This window comes from Bos indicus, chromosome 10 (assembly GCF_029378745.1).
Source record: "Bos indicus isolate NIAB-ARS_2022 breed Sahiwal x Tharparkar chromosome 10, NIAB-ARS_B.indTharparkar_mat_pri_1.0, whole genome shotgun sequence".
In the NCBI taxonomy this organism is placed as follows: domain Eukaryota; kingdom Metazoa; phylum Chordata; class Mammalia; order Artiodactyla; family Bovidae; genus Bos; species Bos indicus.
In genome coordinates this window covers 4127058-4154032 of record NC_091769.1, presented here as the reverse complement: position 1 = coordinate 4154032, position 26975 = coordinate 4127058, and the positions used below count along the sequence as shown (strand labels likewise).

General features: G+C 38.6%; 1 protein-coding gene across 4 annotated transcripts in view; it reads left to right on the top strand.

Annotated features, from left to right (window-relative positions):
* Positions 1–26975, top strand: part of PGGT1B (protein geranylgeranyltransferase type I subunit beta) — a 54390-nt gene that overhangs the window by 10202 nt on the left and 17213 nt on the right. For 3 of the 4 annotated variants that reach the window (XM_070796823.1, XM_070796824.1, XM_070796826.1), the window contains 4 exons: positions 466–584; positions 15664–15731; positions 19664–19815; positions 21739–21871. In XM_070796823.1, coding sequence (XP_070652924.1) covers positions 466–584; positions 15664–15731; positions 19664–19815; positions 21739–21871 — 472 coding nt within the window. Of the gene's footprint in view, positions 1–465; positions 585–762; positions 3318–15663; positions 15732–19663; positions 19816–21738; positions 21872–26975 lie in introns of those variants that run through there. The other variant, XM_070796827.1, reaches the window with a different exon arrangement.

Sequence of the window (26975 nt, the reverse complement as noted above, 5' to 3'; positions counted from 1 at the left end):
GAGTGATGGACAGGGAAGCCTGGCATGCTGCAGCCCATGGGGTGGCGAAGAGTCAGACATGACTGAGCAACTGAACTGATAAATTGCTGTTAGCGAATCAGTGAAAATTGAGATTTGTATATATTTTCCATCCTTTTGGCCTTATATATACTGACTAGGTGCATGGAATTCTTTCTCAATTCTACTTCTAGCCTTTAGGTTGCTCATAACCTGGCTTCAGTGAATTCATGTATACTTCAGATGAGTAGCACTGAGTTCTTAAGCCTTAAACATCCCTTTATTAGAAATTAAAACAAAGATTTGATTGATATTATTAAATTATAAAACTAAATTGGGTTTTTCTGTTTTCACAAGTTGGGGCTGTCATTTAAATTATTGTAAAGTTAGAATGAGTTTATTATTTTTCTGAAACAGAAAGACTTCATTGGTTTGATAAGATGGAATTTTATATTTTTTTCTTTTTAGGTTGACTATTGCATTTTTCGCACTCTCTGGGCTGGATATGTTGGACTCCTTAGATGTGGTGAACAAGGATGATATAATAGAGTGGATTTACTCCCTGCAGGTCCTTCCCACAGAAGACAGTGAGTGAGTTTTTAGCATTTTATTTTTAGTGTGACTAGCTGTACCTAGCGTAACACGTGTGTTGGACTCGGAAATCTTCGTGTATTCACAAACCATTATCATATTGGGTTGGCTGAAAAGTTCGTTCGGGTTTTTCGTGACATCCTGCAGAAAAACACGAACAAACTTTTCGGCCAACCCAGTATTTTATTCATCTGCGTTTTCCTTGTAATACGACACTCCCTTTCTGTTTGAGCAAGGTGCTGACCAAGGTAGGCATCGTGCCTTGCGAAGACTGCTCAGAGGTTGAATGGGGATTCGCAGTTGTGCACCATCCTGCTGTGCACGTCCACCCTGACAGCTGCTGCTCGACGACTTGTATTCCACATTTATGTTTGGTTAGTTTTGTAGCATTCACTCTGTTTTTCATTCTCAGCCATTCTTTTTGTCTCTTCACTGAAAAAAAACTTGCCATCAAAAAGTTTCATTCCAGCCTCTTAACCATTTTCCCTGCTAATGTTCCATTAGTGTTTCTTTAATGGTTTCTTAGAACTCTTGGTTATACTTCAGTCATTTTTATGGTTCTTAAAACTTTATGTATTTGATCAATTAGTTATCAGAATTCATAAATTACTGATCAGCTAAATACACACAAGTTTTATAAATTCTGTTGTTCACTCCGTTAAGTTTAAAGTATCGAATATTGATTTAACTTACAAATGTTAGAAATGCTAACATTGAGCTGGATTAGATCAAGCCCAAATAAACTCCCAGAAAGTCATGTACTTCTTATGTATGATCACTGCTTACCTTTCTTTTATAAGTCAGCATTTATAATTTAATGATGTGGTTCATTGGTTGGAATAATCTCACCCAGGTAAGCTTTGGGGAAATAATAAACCAAAGCTTTATTTAGAAAGAAAGAGCTTTGATCTATTAGCAGATGCCATTGGACATAGTTTGAGCTTTCTACTTTATTATTCTTGAAGTTTGTAGTATTTGTTTATAATTTTAAAAAGTATTTGCCTATTAATGAATTCTTGTTAAAAAATGATTAGGCAGTTTTAGATCTTTCAGAATTCTGATATAAATATCTAATCATTTTCCACCAATGACATAAAGCAGCATATGTGATATCCTGAAGAGTATAGATTCTAACATCTTGCTGAGTAGTATTTATTGAATGTTCTGCTAAGAATACTCTGCTAAACTTGTACAGAGGGACTGTTGTAAACTATGAGATATGGTTCTTGTTCTCTAGGAGCTTGTGGCTAAGGTGAGGTTAATTTCTAGTCACCTGCAAAATGGAAGTAATTTGTATTTTCCTTTTTAATCAGAATTTTTTTTTCACTAGTCTGAGTGAAAGTCTGAAATTTTTTAAAGAGTTAGATATTAATATTAAACAGATGTAAGGTAGTTTTGTTACAGATTATGTGTAATTTTTGTTTGTTTATTAACAGTGCATGTCCTAATTATAAATTGGTGTTTCCTAAATATATTTCATATAATACAGATAGGAAATTATACACTGGTATATAGCAAAGCTATTCTATAAGAAGTTTTTGCTAAAATATATTACTTTTAGACATTACTTATGATACTTAATTTTCTTGGAGTAAAATAGCTATGGTTCCTCTAGAAGTGTAGGAAACCCATGCTATAGGTTACAATCATCAGAACAGTAATCATTTTTTTCATTGTGCTTCCTACTTTCTTTTATATTTTTATCTGCCTTTAAAGACTGTTTGCTGGCTTCATGATTGAGCTAATTAATACTATATTCTTTTTGAAGGCTTCTTACTTTTCTCATTATTTGATCTTCTATTGCAAGAGCCTTGCCAACTGTCATCTGAAACTGTCACGTTATCTCTGATAATTATGTTAGCTGTGCACTCACTAGAATGACCAAAATGAGAGAGGTGGAAAATAACAAATGTTGATGAGAATGTTGCACAACTGTAACTATTTTATAGTTACTGTTTGGCAGTATTTACTAAAACACAACAAAGTTACTAAATTTACAAATTTACTAATACGCAACAAATGTGCATTCTGTGACAGCAGTTCTGCTCCCTAGTATGTACCCCAGAGAAGGCAACGGCACCCCACTCCAGTACTCTTGCCTGGAAAATCCCATGGACGGAGGAGCCTGGTGGGCTGCAGTCCATGGGGTCGCTAAGAGTCGGACACGACTGAGTGACTTCACTTTCACTTTTCACTTTCATGCATTGGAGAAGGAAATGGCAACCCACTCCAGTGTTCTTGCCTGGAGAATCCCAGGGACGGGGGAGCCTGGTGGGCTGCCGTCTGTGGGGTCACACAGAGTTGGACACGACTGAAGTGACTTAGCAGCAATAGCAGCAGTATGTACCCAACCAGAAATGAAAAAATGTGTTCTCCAAAAGATATGTACTAGAATGGTCATTCATAGCAGTATTTTTCACAGGAGCCCAGAGTAGGAATATGCAAACTACCCGTCATTGGTGTTGCAGATCAGTGATGTATCGGAATTCACACGCTGGATCACTGTACAGTCATGGGAAAGGACAGTTTAGACCTACATACAAAAATTTGGATGAATGTCGCAAACATATTTTGTGATAAAGAAATATATAGTATATTATTCTATTAATACAAAGTAAAAATGTCAGTAAAGCCAACCTGAGCCTTTGGGGAGTGCCAAGAAGGAAGCAGGATGGGCTTCTTGGGTGCTGGTCATGTACTTTTTCCTGAGCAGAGAGCTGGTTATACAGGTAAGTTTACTTTGAAGAAGTTCATTAAACTGTTTATTATACTTTGATGAAAGTTTAAAAATTTTTTGAATTTGGGTGTATTTACCATCTCTTTTGACATCTGTCAGAATTCTCTTTCCCATTGTACTTTCAACTCCATGTACTTCATAAATTGAAGCCCATTGCTAATTTTTTACTTTTTCAATCATTGCTGCTTAACTGTTGCTTAAAATATTTTTGCTTATGTCTGAATTGTAGACTTCTGGAGGGCAATGAATGAACCTGTCTTAGATTTTTTTTTCTCTTCTCATGTGTAGTGCATCACTGCATATCAGCAATTGTTGGACTGTAAATGACTTATACCTTTTCCTATTTTTTTTCTTTTCTGTATTTTCACATTTAGCCTACAGCATCCTGTAGCTCCTCAAATATTTTCACATTTATAGGGCATTTGCAAGCTGAATAGAATGCTTTCTATAACTCATAACTCTCTATTGGTTCTACTTTGTGATATCACATAAAATCCTAGGGGACTCAAAAATCTTAAAAGTGTTAAACAGAACCCAGAGACCATAAAGGAAAATTTTGGCAGATTTGATTAAATAAATATTTTTAAATGTGACATAGGGAAAGATAAAGTTGGATAAATAACAGACTTGGAGGAAATTGTGCCACTGTATATACTAGACAAAATATTCATACCAAAACTGTAAGAAGTTGTTAAAAGATTGAGGAAAAGATGACACACTGCCACTTAGAAAATGACAAAATTTGTGAATAGGTGCTTCACAAAAGAAGTACATATAGTCATTAAATACATGAAAAGAGGATCGACTGATACTAGAAATTAGGGAGATGCAGTAGAAACAAGAATATTAACATTATTTTTTACCTAACACATCAATTTACTGAAAAGGTTTTAAAAGTTGGTAAGAATGTGGGGAAAGGAGCACTTTAATACTCTGTTGGTGGAAGTAAAAATTGTAACCTTTGGAAGGGCATTTTAGGAGTGTGACTCTTTGCCCTCACCTGTCCTTGTGTGTGTTGTATCTAATTAAATAATGGTCCCCCAAAGGCATATGCACCCAGAACCTCAGAGGGTGACTGCATTTGGAAGCATAATTGGGAAGCATAATTAGGGTAAGGAGCTCAAGAAGAGTGACTGGTGTCCTTCAGAGAGAACGGAAGGGAGCTACTCACGGAGGACGACAGGCCATGTGAAGACAGACGCAGAGCTCAGGGTGGGTCCACCAGAAACTCAGAGCGGGTATACACCGGGCTTTGCCTCAGAGCCTTCGGAAGGAGCCAACCTGCTGACAACTTGATTTTGAACTCCTGGGCTATACGAGAGAATACATTTCTGTTGTTAATACATTTCTGTTGTTTAAAGCCTCCAGGTTAGTGGTAAGTTGTTGCTAACCTCAGGAACCTAGTACATGTGCACAGAACTCTGTGTAGACGGATGTGTTGGCATTGTTTGTTATAGTAATACGTCAGAAACAGTAAGTATCCACCGAAAATGAAACAGTTAAATCAGCTGTAGGCCAGTAAAGAGTACTCCCCCGCAGTACGGTGACTGAGGTAGATCTGTGTATGTTCTTACATGACACTGTTCATCAGATGCAGTTAAATGATAAATACCGGCATGTACAGGGGTGTTTTGTTTTAATAATCTATTAACATCAGTGTATAGGAAAAGCTCCAAAAGCATGCATAGACAGCCTTTGTGGAGGGGGAAGGAGATGAGAACAGAGGTAGGGGATGGCTGGATAAGGTACTTTTGTTTGATTCTATATTTCTGCATTGTTTGAATGCTGACAATAAAAATTCTGTATTTTAAAAATTTGAGTTAAGAAATCTTTATCTCAGCCTCTTTAAAACACAACACAAATAAAAACTAAGCCAATTTATATGACTGTACACAAATATTGACATTTTGCTACTGGCAGGAACAATTCAGTGCATTATTTAATACTTTGTAGTTTTCAAATACACCATCACATTGTTCTTCCCTCAGTCTGCCTTTCCCAGAAGTCGGGCAGACATTGAAAGGAAAAGTGAGTGAGAGGCCTGCCCGAGGTCACACACAGATGTCAGTGACAGAGTCAGACTGGAATCCCTGGCTTCTGACTCCAGGTCCCCATGCTGCTATACTGGGAAAATATATAGTCCCTTGTGGAAACTGTCCTGTGTGGCAATTAAGTACCTTGTAAATATTTAATCACAATTACCCCTGGCCTTCCATTTAATCCTAGGAGTGTAAAGATCCCAGTGGTATCCTAGTAATAAGTGTGCGGTCAGACCATTGGAGGGTTGGGGCCCTTCTCATCAATGTCAGGAAGTATTTAGGAAACACCAGGGATCAGCCTGGCGACTTCGTTACCCTCTCTGACCAGGGGCACAACCAGACAATTTTGGAGCTAGAACAAAACAAGGAATATTATAGTCCATCAGTTTACAAGTAGATGTTAAGATCCAGAGAGAGTATCCAGAGAGAGTAGTCATCTGTCCACGGTAATATAACTAGTTAATGTTAGAAACAAAGTTAGAATACAGCTTTCTGTTTCTCATTTTCAGTTTTCCCTATACTGATCCCATGCGTCGAGTGCTCTTTTTATCATGTGTATTTTTCTGTGAGATAAGAATTTTTTCATGAGAACTCTGAGGCTGTCTTATGTGTTTAAAGGAAAATAAATCTGATACCTCTTCCTTAATAGAGCTCATAAAAATTAGAATTAAGTATTTGGAAATGTAGATAAAGTGGTTTAATATTAAAATGTAAAATGTTCAATGATTTCAATTTTTTAGTAGACTTTCAGTGAGTTTGCTTCCTTTTTTTATTTTAAACAACATGCTGGAAATATAAGTATAGTTTCATGTGGCTAAACTGAGCGTTAGAAATTTTAGAAATTATAGAACAGTTGTTTGGGAGGCATTGTAGATCAAGAATTTTATGTAAAGGTAGTGTCCCAGTCATGGGTTGGTTTATGTCCGCAGCGGCCCTTAGTCGCTATCTGGTATGCTATGTCACAGGTCTTTTCACAGCCCACCTGCAGTTCCAAATTCTCAGCTTACTGTTTTGTTGGATGAAATGCTATTAAGTTTCAAATCTCTATGAAAGAAAATCCCCCACCTGCCTTCTCTTTAACTGGTCTAGGTCCTATTCTAAAACTAATCTGTGGAATTTAGGAAATAGATACAAAAAACATTTTTTAAGCTATATAATATTTTATTTACCTTGTGTGGATCTTTCTTGACATCCTGAAACAGGAGTCATATAAGATATGTTCTTTTACTAGGAAATCTTGTGTTTCTTGAGACCTGTGAGAAATTATTTCTATAGCCATACAATGTAAATGTCTACTTTTACGTTAAAAAAAATCACCACATTCACTTGAATTCTTTTTGCATAGTGCAATAACATAACTTTGAAAATGAAAATTAGAAAGTTACGAACATAACCAAAACAAGTTTTGGATTATATAAGCAGCGTAACACCACTAGTAATTTGGTGATATTTTAGCTTGAGTTATCTTTTATTGGAAGCATTTAAATATAATATTTTATGTATTTTTATTTTGTCTCAATAAAATTTTCTCTTTAAAAGAGGGCAAATGCACTTTCTTATGAAAAGCAAAGTAACTCTCCTGACTAAAATCTTTTTAAACTCTCATTAAAGTTTTACATTCTATGAGTTTCTTTGCTTTTTAGAGAATATCTAAATACATTGTCTTTATGATGCTTGGCATGGCTGGTGTTTCTTTGAGTTTAGTAGTCAAATCCTAAGTTGTAAGTCAGATATGACCCAGTCATCAAGCAGAAGTCAGCTTTGTAGCTTAATACTTATCTTTAATGTGCAAGCATGCAGATAAAGGGATTGTTTTTCTTTATGGTTGATAGCTAAACATGTTTTATTCTTTAATACATCTCTCTACATACTTGGCCTTCCTTGGTGACCAAGTGGTAAAGAACCTACCTGCCAATGCAGGAGACATGGGTTTGATCCCTGGCTCAGGAAGATTCCCTGAAGGAAGAAATGGCAACCCACTCCAATATTCTCACCTGGAGAATCCCAGGGACGGAGGAGCCTGGTGGGCTACAATCCATGGGGTTGCAAAAGAGGTGGACATGACTTAGTGACTAGACAACAACTACATACTCACACATAAATACCCATGTGTATATTACACCCATTCATATGCCCATTTTTGCTGCTGCTCCTTTTTCTTTCTGTTGACCCAGTTTCATTTGTTAAGTAATCTGGGTTTTTATGATGCATAGCTGTCTAAGCTACTTCCATATAACATGGTAAACTAGTCTGACTTTATGGATGTATTCACCAAATCAGTGGTTCTCAATTCTGACTGTGTAATAAGGCAGGGATTATTTTTCTTTCTTATATGTATTATAATGTTCAGGTCCTACTCTGAGGGTTTTGATGTGGGCCGAGGTTATGACCCAAAAGCATCTACATTTTTCCGAACTAGACTTGATAATGTTCATCCGCCAGACCACATTTTACTTGCTAGTACTGAATAGGAACACTGGAGGGCGCTATCTAAAACCCTCCGAAGAAGTTTAAACTTTATCCTGAATATGCACTCAGTTGTAAATTCGGAATAAATTGCATGTTTGTACTTGAATAGTTATCATAAATAAGTAAGCTTACTAGTATTATAAAAGAATTCACAGTAGCAGACAAATCTTGACAGGAGCCAGACAGAATGGCCTGATGAATTTTTTAAGATGATGATGTGTACTCTCTTTTGAAAATGGAAGAAAAGATATTTTTATTTTAAAGAAACGTTGCTTTATTAAGCCCCTACTATACATCAGCCTTGATATGAAACTGACTTAGTGGGGGCTCCAGAAGGTTTCTTAAGGGAAGTATGAACTCTGACCTGAAACATGGAATCAGCTTTCTTTCATCAAAAGTAGAAATAGGATTTGATTTTCATAGAGAACTGTCAGTGGATCAGTAGCTTGAAAAGATAACTTTTAAAAAGGCAGTCCAAAGGGAAAAAAGGAAAAGCTGATTGAAAAAGTTTAAATAATAATAGTAAAACATTTTAGGGTTCAGATAAAATATAGGACCTAGGAAAATATATCGTTTGACATTACCCCTCACCCAATTCAAGATGGATTAAAACAAATGACCCTAAAAGGATAAAGGCACTCGTAGCTTGGTAAGGAAGGGATAATTTATTTTTAATTTAAAAAATACAATGTTATATCCAGTTTGGAGTATGGAAAGAGTGTTAGGCAGAATTCTGAAGATGTCACCTCCTCTCCCCCCATAATTCCTGTTCCCTGGTTATTCAGTCAAGCACTAACCTAGGTACTACAGATGCTGCAGATGAAGTTAAGGTTGCTGCTGCCGCTGCTGCTAAGTTGCTTCAGTCGTGTCCGACTCTGTGCGACCCCACAGACGGCAGCCCACCAGGCTCCCCCATCCCTGGGATTCTCCAGGCAAGATTTCTGGAGTGGGTTGCCATTTCCTCCTCCAATGCATGAAAGTGAAAAGTGAAAGTGAAAATGAAGTCGTGTCTGACTTGTAGCGACCCCATGGACTGCAGCCCACCAGGCTCCTCCGTCCATAGGATTTTCCAGGCAAGAGTACTGGAGTGGGGTGCCATTGCCTTCTCCGGAAGTTAAGGTTACTAATTAGCTAATCTTAAAATATGGAGATTGTCTATGGTTGTTATACATACAGTCACAGTATAATCACATAAACCTTTATTACAGAAGACAAAAGAGAAAAATGCAGGAAAGGAGGACAAGAGCGAGATGCTGCAGAAGGGGAAACTAGAGAGAGTCTAAGCATGAGAAGGATTTGGGCCCCATTGCTGTATTCTGAGATACAGGGGCCCAGATGCGGGAAATGGCAGGAGTGCCCTCTGGGAGGTAAGGGCACGCCCTAGCTGACATCTGGCAAGGGAGTAGAGACCTTAGTCTTACAACTGCAAGGAACTTGGTTCTGCCAAACAACCTTAAATGAACTCAGAGGCAGATTGTTCCCCAGAACCTCCAATAAGGAATGTAGCCCTACAACATAAAACAAGTATTTTAGCCTGGTGAAACCTATCTTGGACTTCTGACCTTACAGAACTGTGGGACAATAAATGAGTGTTGTTTTAAGTTACTAAGTTTGTGGTAATTTGTGACAAAGACAAAATTCAACTTTATTCATGTCCCACAAAATGTTTATTGCCTTTGAAGCTTTGATCATAAGTACACTTCACCTAATTATAAACATAATACACATATATTTTTGTATCCTGCTTTTCTCTTAACTTGATCATATATGTTTCTCTGTGTTACTATTAAGTTTTCCCAAATAATTGCTTTTAATAGAGTAGTAGATGCTTTTAATAGAGTAGAGTAGAGTAGATACATTGCTTTTCTTTGAGTAGATAAAATACGTTACACATTTAACGCATTGGACTTCTGTGTCACTTCAAAATTTTTATCATCAAAATACTATCTTGAGTGTTTCTGCGCATATAATCATCTCATTTTCGAAGTTACTGGAGTGGATATTCATGTCCATCATTCCCAAGTCAAAGGGTATGAGCCTTTTTATGACTCACGATGTATTCAGTTCAGTTCAGTTCAGTCGCTCAGTCGCGTCCGACTCTTTGCGACCCCATTAATCGCAGCACGCCAGGCCTCCCTGTCCGTCACCAACTCCCGGAGTTCACTCAGACTCACGTCCATCGAGTCAGTGATGCCATCCAGCGATCTCATCCTCTGTCGTCCCCTTGTCCTCCTGCCCCCAATCCCTCCCAGCATCAGAGTCTTTTCCAATGAGTCAGCTCTTCGCATGAGGTGGCCAAAGTACTGGAGTTTCAGCTTTAGCATCATTCCTTCCAAAGAAATCCCAGGGCTGATCTCTTTCGAAATGGACTGGTTGGATCTCCTTGCAGTCCCAGGGACTCTGAAGAGTCTTCTCCAACATCACAGTTCAAAAGCATCAGTTCTTCGATGCTCAACCTTCTTCACAGTCCAACTCTCACATCCATACATGACCACAGGAAAAACCATGGCCTTGAGTAGATGGACCTTTGTTGGCAAAGTAATGTCTTTGCTTTTGAATATGCTATCTACGTTGGTCATAACTTTCCTTCCAAGGGGTAAGCGTCTTTTAATTTCATGGCTGCAGTCACCATCTGCAGTGATTTTGGAGCCCCCAAAAATAAAGTCTGACACTGTTTCCCCATCTATTTGCCATGAAGTGATGGGACCAGATGCCGTGATCTTTGTTTTATGAATGTTGAGTTTTAAGCCAACTTTTTCACTCTCCTCTTTCACCTTCATCAAGAGGCTTTTGAGTTCCTCTTCACTTTGTGCCATAAGGGTGGTGTCATCTGCATAACTGAGGTTATTGATATTTCTCCCGGCAATCTTGATTCCAGCTTGTGCTTCTTCCAGCCCAGCGTTTCTCATGATGTACTCTGCATATAAGTTAAATAAGCAGGGTGACAATATACAGCCTTGATGTACTCCTTTTCCTATTTGGAATCAGTCTGTTGTTCCATGTCCAGTTCTAACTGTTGATTCCTGACCTGCATACAAATTTCTCAAGAGGCAGTTCAGGTGGTCTGGTATTCCCATCTCTTTCAGGATTTTCCACAGTTTATTGTGATCCACACAGTCAAAGACTTTGGCATAGTCAATAAAGCAGAAATAGATGTTTTTCTGGAACTCTGTTGATTTTTCCATGATCTAGCAGATGTTGGCAATTTGGTCTCTGGTTCCTCTGCCTTTTCTAAAACCAGCTTGAACATCAGGAAGTTCATGGTTCACATATTGCTGAAGCCTGGCTTGGAGAATTTTGAGCATTACTTTACTAGCGTGTGAGATGAGTGCAATTGTGCAGTAGTTTGAGCATTCTTTGGCATTGTCTTTCTTTGGGATTGGAATGAAAACTGACCTTTTCCAGTCCTCTGGCCACTGCAGAGTTTTCCAAATTTGCTGGCGTATTGAGGGCTGCACTTTCACAGCATCATCTTTCAGGACTTGAAATCGCTCAACTGGAATTCCATCACCTCCACTAGCTTTGTTCATAGTGATGCTTTCTAAGGCCCACTTGACTTCACATTCCAGGATGTCTGGCTCTAGGTCAGTGATTACACTATCGTGATTATCTGGGTTGTGAAGATCTTTTTTGTACAGTTCTGCTGTTTATTCTTGCCATCTCTTCTTAATATCTTCTGGTTCTGTTAGGTCCCTACCATTTCTGTCCTTTATCAACCCATCTTTGCATGAAATGTTCCGTTGGTATCTCTAATTTTCTTGAAGAGATCTCTAGTCTTTCCCATCCTGTTCTTTTCCTCTATTTCTTTGCACTGACCACTGAGGAAGGCTTTCTTATCACTTCTTGCTATTCTTTGGAACTCTGCATTCAGATGCCTATGTCTTTCCTTTTCTCCTTTGCTTTTCGCTTCTCTTCTTTTCACAGCTATTTGTAAGGCCTCCCCAGACAGCCATTTTGCTTTTTTGCATTTCTCTTCCATGGGGATGGTCTTGATCCCTGTTTCCTGTACAGCGTCACGAACTTCATTCCATAGTTCATCAGGCACTCTATCTATCAGATCTAGGCCCTTAAATCTATTTCTCACTTCCACTGTATAATCATAAGGGATTTGATTTAGGTCGTACCTGAATGGTCTAGCAGTTTTCCCTACTTTCTTCAATTTCAGTCACAATGTATTAGCAAGTCTTAAATGGCTTACCAATTTAAAGTGAAAATGAAAATCGCTCAGTCATGTCCACATGGACTGTCCATAGAATTCTCCAAGGCCGAATACTGGGGTGGGTAGCCTTTCCATTCTCCAGGGGGTCTTCCCAACCCAGTGATCAAACCCAGGTCTCCCTCATTGCAGGCGGATTCTTTACCAGCTGAGCCACAAGGGAAGCCTTACCAATTTAAAAGTCTTTAGCAAAAGTAAGAGAACCATGGTCATCAAAATCATTATCACCATTAGATAGTATTCATTTTTAAGTAATTTTTTTTGTTGTTAATGGGGGAAGATTCTTCATGCAGAGTTTTAAGTTTAGGGAAGAAGTTTCCTAGATTACTCAGAGAATTAATGTATAAGCTACTATTCTAAGTATTTCAGGAGATACAAAACTGAATAGTGTGAAAGGTAGAGTCGCTCAGTCGTGTTTGACTCTTTTTGATCCCATGGACTGTATAGTCCATGGAATTCTCCAGGCCAGAATACTGGAGTGGGTAGCCTTTCCCTTCTCCAGGGTTTCAAACCCAGGTCTCCCACATTGCAGGTGGATTCTTCACCCTCTGAGCCACAAGGGAAGCCCAAGAATACTGAAGTGGGCAGCCTATCCCTTCTCCAGCAGATCTTCCCAACCCAGGAATGGGACCGGGGTCTCCTACACTGTAGGTGGATCCTTTACCAGCTGAGCCACAAGGGAAGCCCTGTTACAGTGTCTAGTGCCTGAAACCAATTATGATTACTCGTGCACCAGTCAGAAGGGGTGTGAAACTAGGTCCTCACCTCAGAACCAGTTTTTAAGTCAGCTTGATTTTTTTCCCGAAACTTATTTTTTTTTAAACTAACTTATTTTTAATTGAAGGAAAATTGCTTCACAATATTGTGTTGGTTTCTGCCATACATCAGCATGAATCAGCCATAGGTATGCATGTGTCCCCTCCCTCTGGAACCTTCCTCCCACCTCCCCACCCTTTCCCACCAGTGTCACAGAGCCCCGGTTTGAGTTCCCTGAGTCATACAGCACATTCCCGTTGGTTATCTACTTTACACGTGGTACTGTATGTGTTTCCACGTTATTCTCTCCATTCGTTTCTCCCTCTCCTCCTCCCCCCAGCCCATGTCCATGAGTCTCTTCTCTGTGTCTGCATCTCCATTGTTGCCCGGTAAATAGGTTCATCAGTGCCATCTTTCTAGACTCCATACATATACATTAATACACGATATTTGTTTTTCTCTATAATAGACTCCAGATTCAGCCACCTCATTAGAACTGACTCAAATGTGTTCCTTTTTATGGCTGAGTATTATTCCATTTTGTATACGTACCACAGCTTCTTTATCCATTCATCTGATGATGGATATCTAGGTTGCTTCCATGTTCCAGCTGTTGTACTAGTGTGTTGGCTTGATTTTTTTTTAAATAACAATACACATACAGTCTGTTAGTACTACATTCCTACCTTCTATTTCTATCATGCTGATTTTCTAATAGTTCTTAAAACCACACTTATCTTTTTAATGTGGGTATGACCACTTTTTTCATTTATATTTTTGAATTTCTTTCCAACATTCTGGAGATATTACTGACGTGTATGTAAGTTTAAGGTATACAGCATGATTATTTGATGTACATATATACTGTGAAATGATTACCACAATAAGGTTAGTTAAAAGCTCCATTCCCCTCACAGAATTACATTTTTGTGTGTGTGGTGATAAAATTTAAGTTCTGCTATTTAAGGTCTTATTAACTTGCAAGGATACAGTATAGTATTGTTCAGTACAGTCACCATGCTGTACATGCATTAGATCCCCAGATCCTATTCACCTTACAGTTCAAAGTTTGTACCCTTTGGCCAGCATCTTCCCTGCCTGCCCTGACAACTCATATTCTCCTCTCTCTGAGTTCAGCTTGTTTGGATTATGACATGTAAGTAACATGCACTGTGTGTCTTTCTCTGTCTGGTTTATTTCACTTAGTGTGATGCCCTTTTCATACTGTCCATGGGGTTCTCAAGGCATTACTTTGCCAACAGGGTCCGTCTAGTCAAGGCTATGGTTTTTCCAGTGGTCATGTGTGGATGTGAGAGTTGGACTATAAAGAACACTTGTATACCTGTGGCGGATCCATTTTGATATTTGGCAAAACTAATACAATTTGTAAAGTTTAAAAAAAAAAAAAAAAGCTGAGCATTGAATGCTTTTGAAGTGTGGTGTTGGAGAAACTCTTGAGAGTCCGTTGGACTGCAAGGAGATCCAACCAGTCCATCCTAAAGGAAATCAGTCCTGAATATTCATTGAAAGGACTGATGCTGAAGCTGAAACTCCAATACTTTGGCCACCTGATGTGAAGAGCTGACTCCTTTGAAAAGACTCCGATGCTGGGAAAGATTCAAGGCGGGAGGAGAAGGGGACGACAGAGCATGAGATGGTTGGATGGCATCACCGGCTCAATGGGCGTGAGTTTGAGTAAACTCTGGGAGTTGGTGATGGACAGGGAGGCATGGCGTGCTGCAGTCCACAGGGTCGCAAAGAGCCAGACATGACTCAGCAACTGAACTGAACTGAACTGAATGCCCTTTAGGTTCATCCATATTGTTGCAAGAAGCATAATTTCCATGTTTTGATGGCTGAGTCATAATATCTTTGTGTGTGTGTGTGTGTGTGTGTGTGTGTGTGAGACATATATGTTTATAGATACTTCACATGTTTTCTATCCTTTCCTCCATAGTTGGACACTTATGTGGTTTCCATGTCTGGGGTATTGTGAATAGTGCAGTAAACATGGGACTACAGATAATGTTTGATATAATGATGCCATTTTTTTTTTTAATATATATACCCAAAAGTGAAATTGCTGGGTCACATGGTGGTTCTAGTCTTAATTCTTTTGAGTGGCTACAACAGTTTACATTCCCATCAGTAGTGCTCAAGAATTCCTTTTCATGGGTGTAGCTATTTCCTTTCTTAGGTTCCCAGTTATATTCCATTGATATCTTGAAAAATGAAAAATTTTAGGTAGGAAAAAATCTTGTGATTAAACATGCTATGAATAAGCAGATACCAGGTTCTAACTAAAGTGTTCTTTTGTACAAAGCATTGTACTTAGAAAGAAGGACTATCTAATACTAAAATATAAAGTACATTTATTTTCTGCAACTGTAGAACAATTTATACCTAAACATTTCTCCTCTGTAAAGAAGCTGTGAGTTAAAGTTAAAAGACACTGGATGGGACTATTTGTGTTGCTAACCAGCTATTACTTTGAACATGTCACTTATTATCAGCGCATCTGCTTTCGGTTCTATAGCAAGAGAGGTTGAATATGTTGATCACATGAAAAATCGTCATTTAGAAAAGGTAGGAAAACATTTTTGACTCAGTGACATAGGCTGAAATTAAAAGTATCTGGTAGGAAGTCATATTTTGGTTTGGACTGGTTTGGAAATTAAATGAAGAATCCGCGTAAAGCTCCTAGAGCAGACATTCAGCATTAGGTAGCATGAAAATGGAGATAGTGACAAAGCTTTGGTACTAAAATACACTTTTTCTGAGAGATTGTATAATTGAACTGCATTAGAATCTGTGTGAAAATAAGGTACACTTTAAAAGTACATGTTTTTATTTTCCAGGATCAAATCTAAATCGCTGTGGTTTCCGAGGCTCTTCCTACCTGGGTATTCCATTCAATCCATCAAAGGTTAGTTCTGTTTGGATTAGGAGGAAAGAGGAGGGGGAGTGTAGAGCTTTTTAGTAAGAAAGAAAACCAAGAAAGTATATAGAAAGAACCAGGTTTCCAAGTTTTAGTGTAGCTAAATAAAGGTGTTTTATGAACTGTAACTTTTTAAAGGAAAGCTGTACCCACCTTACTTCCTGAAATAATGCACAATATATAAGCCCACAGGAATTCCTATTGTTACAAAAATTATGTTTTTGTTGCTATTGCACCTGGGTGTGTGTGTGTGTGTGTGTGTGTGTGTGTGTACAAATTATAGGTGATTTCCTGGAGAAAATGGGAATAAAGTACTCGAGTACGTTTGTTCCCTAAGAAACCTTCCATGTGTTCCAGTAGGACTTTATATGTGGTTCACATTTCTTAGGAATGAAAGAAAACGTTCTTGCCAAGGCACTGGTGCGAGGCCAAGTAGTGATGGATTGTGACGACCTTCATGCAAAGGCAGGTTGTCACCAAGGCTCAGGCAGGACTGTGGCGCTAGTGCGTGCAGGTGCCGAAAAGCCGTAGGTCCTGACAGGAGCTTTGTCCTCTTCAAAGAGGCCCCAAACAACCTTTTGTAGGTGTTTCTTCTGCGTACAAAGTATTTTTCTACAATAGAAAGCAGAGAAAAGTGTCATCATTTTGTGGAAGAAGACCTCACAAAATAGAAACTTTTTCCTAGATGGGATCGGCCTGCGTATATAATGGTTACAAGCCAATATCTGGCTACACTGAGTACATCAAGATTTGTATCTGGTTCCAAACTGAAGGTAAATGGCATGCTACCAGTTTTTCCATACTCTGCTTCAAAATTTTTGAATAAATAGCAGTGATTTTGGAGGAAGTGACATGATTTGACAGAGGCACCACTTCAGCTTTCTTCCTTTGCCTTAAGCTGTAGACAAGCGTGCCTGTGTGAGTCATATGACTTTGCTAAAGTATCTCCAATCACGTATGCCCATTGCTTTTATTAGAGAATCTAGAAAAATCCGTAAAAATTGTTCTTTTTATCTGATGCATAAAATACTTTGCAACTTAAGCCAGTGCTAATTAGAGATAGCTCTGCATTTAGTCATAATGGACAGGATATCTGTAAGTCATGACCCTGATAATAATGACCGTTATACAGACTATACCCTGTACAGATGTATACCTACACTTGTTGGAGTAAAACAGTTCTTTGATAACATCACTTTATGGAAACAGCTTCCTTTTTCCCCTCACCCCTCTCCCAAAGCATATTTGAAATAACAAGAATAAAGTTTAGGAAGAAACCTTTTTTGCCTTTGGTTCACAGAGTCTCCTAAAACCCATTTGTGGCCCTAATTCATCGAGACCTAGGCATTTACTGGGGAAGCTGGGTCCCACTCCATTCTGTGTTGCATTAATCTGAATGTTGAATGATAGAAGGAGCTAGAGGCTCTGGTGGAATCATACGGGCCCACGAGGAGTTGTCTGTTAGGGTGGTGGCTGAGAATCCAGGAGAGGGGTGAAACCACGAGAACCTGAGGGAGCAATAAGACTGTCTAATATAGTATGTAAATAAAATAACATCGTCAGTTTTTCTTCTAAAACCACCTGTAGGCCATTGACTTAACTGAAAAATGCTCAGGGCCGCTAGTGGCCATAGAACACGTTTTGAGAAACACTGATGGATCCTCTCAACCCCCTTTTCTCACTGTTTTTCTTCCAACAAATCCCGTATTCTCTTTGAAACTATGTGCTATCCTTAACACATACTGCATAGCCAGGATTTTTCCTTCTCTGCTTTACTTTTACTTTTCCTCCTACCTAAAGCCCCCTTTTCATCTGTACCTAACCAAGCTTCTCTCATCCTTCAGAAAAAAATCTTTATCCATGCATTATTGTATTTCCATCATGACACTTACTGCATCCTGATTTGTACTGTACTTAAATAGACTTCTCTTCTACCTTCACGATTAAGGTACACGTTTGATTTATGTTTGGATATGCCACAGTGCTTTTAACGTAGCAGGTACTTAGTTTAAGTAAGCTACAATACTTTGGCCAACTGATGTGAAGAGCTGGTTCATTGGAAAAGACCCTGATGCTGGGAAAGATTGAGAGCAAGAGGAGAAGGGGGCGACGGGATGAGATGGCATCACTGACTTGTGGGCATGAGTTTGAGCAAACTCCAGGAGATGGTGAAGGACAGGGAAGCCTGGCATTCTGCAGTTCGTGGGGTCTCAGAGAGTCAGACATGACTTGGCAGCTGAACAACAACAACAACCAAAAAAGAATTCTAAGAAGTCAGTTATAAATGTGGAGTAGAGTATCCAGGCATATCAGAGCTTAAGTTCTAAGGAGAAACTCAGAATGAAAGAGATACCACAATGAAGAGTTGCTTGTCATATTTGTGAGACCATATAAGGAGTTGTATATGTAAAACTGGATAGGTGGGGCGAGTTCATATTTAGAGGAAATTTGAACACCTTACAAACACATTTTGTAAAGAACTACGGAAGGTCAGTGAGCAGATAAGTATTCTGATTAAGTCACTGGTGGTTCTAAGACCCTTGGGTCATGACTCCAAAGAAGTAGTGGCCCTTTGGATACTTGCCTTGCACTTGCATTATCATCAGTAAGATAACTAGCATCTGTATAGACAGTAACTTTATTTAATCTTCACAGTAAGCCTGTGAAGTGGACACTAATATCTCCATTTTTCAGAATGAGCAAGCCAATGTGTAATAGAGCCAGGATTTGATGCCTTTTAGTAGTGTAGAGGTTAACATTTATTGTAGAAAGCAATGGAGTCTATTTTAACCAAAATCTTTGTATAAGATTCATTTTAACTTTGTAATATTTTGAGCAGTTATTCAGGTATTGAAGTAGTTATTGATGAGCCCAACTAAAACAGAAGGAAAGCCTGTGAGAAAGATGAATTTAAAATGTGCTCTTAGTCTGTCAAAATCAAAACTTTCTTAACAGATAAATTAGTACAATGTAAAATTTTTTTAAGTGAAATTAGCTTTTTAAAATAACTAGTTAATAGGATTGGCTATTTGAAAATAATTATAAAATTTTAAGTGCTTTGTGTATTGTGCAGTCTTAAGTTACTTGGTGTTACATTTTTACTTTTATTTTAAAAAGTTTTTAAGTTAATTTTATCTGTGTCTGTGCCAACTGGAGTCTACAGGGTTTCCTACAAGGAGTCACATATTTTATAAACCTTAAGAGATTTTTGATAACTTTTTGTAGTTTTGTTGGAACCGTCAAATCAGTGAAACTAATTCAGTAAGTATTTTGGTAATATGAGTTTCGTAGTTTGACTCCCCAGCTCTGCCTGGTCAATTACTAGTCTAACAGTCTTCACAAAATACTTTACAGTCAGTACTCATTTGGGATCTAAACTTTAAAAGTTAGATTATTTTATTCCAAAGAATTTTTCAATGTTAGTATCTTAAGCCTTTGCATTTTTTTGTTATTTGCTATTCTAAGTGTTAATGTTATTAGAAAGTCAGATAATTCAACTGTATGAGAATAGGAAAAGATTTTTCAACTATATTGTTTTGTATTATTTTTAAATGGTAATTACTACTGTGGTACTTAATTTGAATTTGTATGGCATAAAATAATTATTTCTACATGCTTTTCTAAATAATTGATGTGGTTGATCAAATAGAAAGTTTAAATAATTTGGTTTATTTGAATATCAGATCTACTTCCATAAAACTTGAGGATAAATTTTAAAATTACGTGCCTGGATAGTATGCAGTAATACTTATGTTGAGACATACATGAAACTGAGTTTTATTTTTCTCTACCAGATGTCTATACAAGTCAGTAAAAACAACATTTGATTTTACTGTTTACTGAAACTTCTTGTCAAATTGTATAATGGAGTAAGATTTCATTCAGTTTTCTAATTAACGTTATATTACTTTTGAATCTAGAATCCCGGAACTGCTCATCCTTACGACAGTGGCCACATAGCAATGACCTACACTGGCCTTTCATGCCTAGTTATTCTTGGAGATGACCTAAGTCGGGTAAATAAAGAAGCTTGCTTAGCAGGCTTGAGAGCCCTTCAGCTAGAAGATGGAAGGTACAGGTCATTTTCTGTTACTTGTCTCTCTCTCTTCTGTTGTTGTTGTTTTTTTTTTTTTTTTTAAAGAAAAATCTTTTGAAACTAAAAATGAATATAGTAGACCTATAGAATTTGTCATAAATTCTTATTCCAACCACCTAAAAGTTCACTGTATAATATGGTTGAAATGCCTAATCAATGAAATATTTCTTATGTGAATGAAAATGAAAGTAATCACAATAATAGAACTCCATTTTTATTTCATTTTTTTTTAAGAGGACAGTAAGTGATCCATAAATAAGTGGTTTAATAGTTTCAGGATTAGAATCTACTTTAATTTACCTTCTGGGTAAAAGATTAACATTTTGAAGTAGACATACATTTAGTCTCAATGTTTTAGAAGTTTATTTGATCTAAACTTTTATGCCTTAAGATAGTTATAGGAGGAAAAAGGGATGAATGTTGAATATTCTAGTTTAGGTAGTTTCTGTGATATTTTTAAAGGCTAGAAAAAGAAGTTAGTTCATTAATATTTGATGATCTGACTCATGGGTCTAACAAAAAAGAGTTTTAAGGTGAAGCATTTTTTTAAGTCTTGGAAGTAATAAAGCAGTAATGATTCTGTCTCAAGAGGAAACTTGGCAGACAAATCCTGCCATGTTATATCTGTGTTCCGTCTACTCTTGTCTGTGTTTTCCTATCATTATTTTAAAAACACTGCTCTTGATGAGGGGAAAATTAATGGAAACATGCGAGATAAATTGACATTGATTAGAAATACTATAATGGAGAAGGTGATGGCACCCCACTCCAGTACTCTTGCCTGGAAAATCCCATGGATGGAGGAGCCTGGTGGGCTACAGTCCACGGGGTCGCCACGAGTCAGTCGCGACTGAGCGACTTCACTTTCACTTTTCACTTTCACGCAATGGAAAAGGAAATGGCAACCCACTCCATTGTTGTTGCCTGGAGAATCCCAGGGACAGCAGAGCCTGGTGGGCTGCTGTCTATGGGGTTGCACAGAGTTGGACACAACTGAAGCGACTTAGCAGCAGCAGCAGCAGAAATACTATAAAACTAAATACTTAACGCAGCAAGTACATGTCACTAATTTCTCAGTATTTCACTATAGTCTTTGGTTACTGCTATCTTACCCTTGTTTATAAATAAAAGAAATGAAACACTATTATATACTTCTCTAAAACTGTTGCTAAGTCGCTTCAGTCGTGTCCGACTCTGTGCGACCCCATAGATGGCAGCCAACAGGCTCTGCCCTTCCTGGGATTCTCCAGGCAAGAACACTGGAGTGGGTTGCCATTTCCTTCTCCAATGCATGAAAAATGAAAAGTGAAAGTGAAGTCGCTCAGTTGTGTCTGACTCTATCTGACCCCATAGACAGCAGCCTACCAGGCTCCTCTGTCCATGGGATTTTCCAGGCAAGAGTACTGGAGTGGGTTGCCATTGCCTTCTCTGACTCTAAAACTAATTATGGGTAAAAATTAAAACAATGTGATCAGTTATCATATTGGTTATCTATATATACATTGAGAAGAAATTTTACATAGGCAAAACCAACAGTTCCCAGGTTTCACCTGGTCCTGTTTCTCTCATGAATTCTCAGACCACTGTGCCACAGCTTTCCATGGCTGAGAGTAGACGAACTTACTCGGGAGTGTTGGCGTCTTGAGAGGAGTAGCTGCAATCGTGGGTTAAGCTACCCAGACACCAGAACTTTGGAGCAGAGTGATGATTTAGGGGTAGTTTTATATCATTCAAGTTAATAGTCCTATTCTCTACTGAATAATACAAGTAGTATATGATTTTTAAACCCATTATTAGTGCTAGGTTCTTCTGTGAGTGAAAACATGAAGTGGCTGTCTCTAAACAACCCCCTGTACAAGTGAATTACAGTACAGTAAATCATATTGTTCTTACTTCCAGTTTTTGTGCAGTACCTGAAGGCAGTGAAAATGACATGCGATTTGTATACTGTGCTTCCTGTATCTGCTATATGCTCAACAACTGGTCTGGCATGGATATGAAAAAGGCTATCAACTATATTAGAAGAAGTATGGTGAGTTATGTTGATAGTGACTCTCTCCTTTAGTTATTATTGCTGAAATAGGAGAGCTGGGAGGAGAATGGGCCAACAGAGGATGAGGTGGTTGGATGGCATCACTGACTCGATGGACATGAGTTTGAACATGCATCAGGAGTTGGTGATGGACAGGGAAGCCTGGCATGCTGCAGTCCATGGGGTCGCAAAGAGTCGGACACGACTGATGAGAGCTGGGGCATGCCTCATCTCTTCTATTAATAGCAGTAATTTGGAAATAGGGTAATAAGATTGCTTTCTAGGTACATCAGATATCAGAATAGCCATGTAAAAATAGTCTTCAAGGACAGATTGACTCTTTAGCCATTAAATTTTAAATATAATCGGATTGTATCCAAAGAGACAGTGTCTTTAGTGGAAAGAAATTGGTCAGCCTTGGAAGCAAAAAACAGTAAAATCTCAAAGTAAATGTTGATAGCCTATCGTAGTAAGGCTCCTTGAGAAGTCACAGCCAAACTTAAAGGAGAATTGTGGTGCCCTTGGTGAGGTTATTCCTATATATTGGGTGTGAGATGTTCCTTAAGCCGTTTTAAGTAGCAAGATTGGGCTGACAATAGATTTTTGGATCATTTTTGGTTTCTAAATAGTTTTATGTGTGGGTTGTTTTTTCTTTTTTTTTTTTAATCTAAGGTTTAAGGAGAGTATCAAGTAGAAATGTTATTCTTTCACACAATATAGTCTTTTTTTTTTTTATCAACAATAGTAAGGAAATTTTAGTCTTAGCCGGAAATATCATTTGCTCTACTTTTTAGTCTTTTGTATAAAATCAGAGTAATAGAAGTGCTGCTTCCCAGGTTTATTTTACTTACTAAATATGAAATTTTTATTTTATAGATTAAAATATTTTAGGCTGTTAGTTCAGCTTTTACTAGTCCATATTTCAGAGCAGAAATGTAAGTTCCTAGAGGAATAGAGTTATTTTTAATTAAATATATAAATCAGAATTTACAGAATATCAGATCAGATCAGATCAGATCAGTCGCTGTCCGACTCTTTGCAACCGCATGAATCACAGCACTCCAGGCCTCCCTGTCCATCACCAACTCCCGGAGTTCACTCAGACTCACGTCCATCGAGTCAGTGATGCCATCCAGCCACCTCATCCTCTGTCGTCCCCTTCTCCTCCTGCCCCCAATCCCTCCCAGCATCAGAGTCTTTTCCAATGAGTCAGCTCTTCGCATGAGGTGGCCAAAGTACTGGAGTTTCAGCTTTAGCATCATTCCTTCCAAAGAAAACCCAGGGCTGATCTCCTTCAGAATGGACTGGTTGGATCTCCTTGCAGTCCGAGGGAATCTCAAGAGTCTTCTCCAACACCACACTTCAAAAGCATCAATTCTTCGGCATTTAGCCTTCTTCACAGTCCAACTCTCACATCCATACATGACCACAGGAAAAACCATGGCCTTGACTAGACGGACCTCTGTTGGCAAAGTAATGTCTCTGCTATTGAATATGCTATCTAGGTTGGTCATAACTTTCCTTCCAAGGGGTAAGCGTCTTTTAATTTCATGGCTGCAGTCACCATCTGTAGTGATTTTGTACAATAGTACAAATTTTTAAAAGCCTCGGGAGGCAGAAAGAACAAACCTTTAAAGAAGTTTTAAGACAAAAGGAGTTTGATGTTATAGACAAAGATGGGTGATTGTTTTGCCAAAAGTTTTACTTTTGTTTTCCATTCAAAGGATTCGTTAGCCAAAGAAACCATTGTTACACACATAAACAATTTCAATTTTTTATAGAAGAAATATAATTTGAAAAGAAATATAAATATATAAAAAATAGAAGTAACAGTGTATACGTCACCAAATTGGGCTGAGCTACATCCAGACTTTCACAGCGCTAGGAAGTCCCTTATTAACAGCAGTCTGGAGGCTCAATTGAGAAGGGTCCAGGGGAGGTGCGTCCACCCACCAGTAAGACTTCGAATCGCAGTTTCAGGGGCTCCTGCTCATAATCCTAGGCCACAAGCTGATATCATTATCAGTTTGTGTGCAAAAATGCGGGTATGGTTTTACTTTAATCTTTCTACAACATGGAAAGATTTGTTTCACCTTATGAGTTTCGTTAAACCCTCCGGAGATGGGGCAGGGGTTGCCCAGACCATCAGGGGCTCAAGAATTTCAAGATGAACTCCCTTTCTAATCTGAAGTGCTGCCTGACTTGCTGTGCTCGCCAGCAGGCGTGGAATCCAGGCAGTGTCCACGCAGGTCAGAGCAGGTCAGAGGGCTGCTCTCCTGCTTCTGAAGCCTGAACAAGACTTTCCCCTATTTCCCTAACAGTGATAAGTATTGTGATAGGCATGATTATTGCAGAAATAATATCATGTTCTTCTTAGTGCATTGTATTTGGAGGTACAACTTGTTGATACGCCTTATTATTGGTGATGTTAACTTCGATCACTTGGTTAAGGTGGTGTATGCCAGATGTTTCTCTGTAAAGTTAGCATTTTTTCCCTTTGTGATTATATTTATTATCTCATGGTGAGATACTTGGAGACTATGTAAATTTCCTGTCCCTCATCAAACTTTTATCTTCTAGTGTTAGCATGCATTGATGATTTTCCAGCTCTACCATTCATTCTATAATTATCAGTTAAAATTCTGCTGCTACAAAAAGCTTTCCTTTTACCTTTATATATTTATTTATTTAATTTCAACAGGAACTCTAGATTCTTGTTTGATTCAATGGGTTATTATCTGTAACTATCACTCATTTAAAAAGACCCTGATGCTGGGAAAGACTGAGGGCAGGAGGAGAAGGGGACGACAGAGGATGAGATGGTTGGATTGCATCACTGACTCAATGGACTTGGGTTTGGACGGACTCCGGGAGTTGGTGATGGACAGGGAGGCCGGGCGTGCTTCGGTTCATGGGGTCGCAAAGAGTCGGACACGACTGAGCGACTGAACTGAACTGAACTGATCATTTATTTTGATACTGTCCCAGATTGAGCCAGCAAAAACCCCTTCATGCAGGCTCTTATGCCCTTTTGACGTGTCCCGTTCATTTTTGAGCACGTCCTTGCTCTCTGGCACAAAATATTCTGGGTTCATAGTTTAATTTCCCAGCCTCAGTTCTAAAATTGGTCATTTCTTCAAGAAGTTCTGGTTCTTCTTTTTGAAGGCTGGTGTTTAGAAACCAGGATTTGGGCACAAAATGTGCTCATTGGTACTAGGATGTCATTGCTTCTAGCCCCTCTCTTAGAGGTAGGAAATGTATATATGTATACACAGACATTCCCTTATACACATCCACACGTTTATATCTATTTACCAAAAACCATGAATTCATGCTAATGGAACGATGAAAGCGCTTAGTCATGTCTGACTCTTTCTGATCCCATGGGCTGTAGCCTGCCAGGCTCCTCTGTCCATGGAATTCTCCAGGCAAGAATACAGGAGTAGGTACCCATTCCCTTCTCCAGGAGATCTTCCCCACCCAGGACTTGAACCCGGGTCCCCTGCATTGCAGGCAGATTCTTGACCATCTGAGCCACCAAGGAAGCCCGAGTTCATACTAATTTTAATCCAACACCATTGGTTCAGTCGCTGACTCTTTGCAACCCATGGACTGTACGTGCCAGGTTCCTCTGTCCTCCGGTATCACCCAGAGTTTGCTCAAATTCATATCCATTGAGCCACTGATGCTGTCTAACCATCTCATTCTCTGCTGCCCTCTTCTTTTGCCTTCAGTCTTTCCCAGCATCAGAATCTTTTCCAGTGAGTCTGCTTTTCTCATCAGGTGGCCAAAATAATGGAGCTTCAGCTTCAGCATGAGTCCAACAAATATTCAGGGTTGATTTCCTTTGGGATTGACTGGTTTGATCTCCTTGCATTCTGAGGGACTCTCAACAGTCTTCTCCAGCACCACAGTTCAAAAGCATCAATTCCTTGGCACTCGGCCTTGTTTATGGTCCAGCTCTCACATCCTTACATGACTCCTGGAAAAAGCATAGCTTTGATGATACAGACCTTTGTAGGCAAAGTGATGTCTCTGCTTTTTTACATACTTATCTAGGTTTGTCATTAGCTTTTCTTCCAAGGAGGAAGCGTGTTTTAATTTTGTGGCTGCAGTAACCATCCTCAGTGATTCTTGTGGGCCCCCAAAAAAGAAAATCTGTCACAGCTTTCACTTTTCCCCCTTCTATTTGCCATGAAGTAATGGACCGGATGCCATGATCTTTGTTGTTTTAACTCCATTCAGTTCATTTTAATCTTCCTCTTTTCATTTGTAACTTCCTTCTTGGACGGTGACAAACCTGACTCCTATTATCCAGAATGCATTGGTTCTTGTTGCTTAGAGCCCACAGGTATAGTGTCAGAATGTTATATTTAAAAAACACTTGGGTTTTTTTTTTTATTCCCTCCACCACCACCTTACCCCCAACCTTTAGTGTGTTTATGTCATTTATTTGAAATAGAGTTGTTTGTTTGGATTCTACTTTAGGATCACCGCCCCCCCCCAACTTTGTTGATTTTATTTCCTTAATATGTTATATATTAACTTGCTTCTGAAAGTCAGAATTTTAGGTTCAAAACTGTGTAACTCACAAGGGCCTCCCTTATCTTCGGTCTCCTTCCTCTGCCTAACTCCCGTGTTTGCCGCCATGTTCCCATTCACTCTGTAGGTAAATGTTCTCTTTAGTTTCTGGTTCACCCACCTCTCTCACTCGAGGGGACTTTTTTGCATTTTGCTTTTTTCACTTAACAGTATAGCTTGAAAACCACCCTGTATACAGGTCAAAAAATTTTCCTCATTCTTTGATTTTCTTTTTTTGCAGTTTTGTAGTACTCCATTATGTGCACATCATGGTTTTTTCCAACTATTCTGTATATAGGGTATGTATTTTCCTAAGGCGAACAGTGTTGAAACTAATCCTTTCTGCATGTATGCTTATGTATTGTTGGGAATATATTTTCAAAATAAATTCCTAGACGTGGAATTGCTTGATCAAATAGTAAATGCAGACATAAATTTTCATTTTCACTCCAAAAATAGGAACCAGTGTGTATTCCCACCAGTGTGTGAGCGTGCCTCTGTCTACACAGACTCACCAATAGAA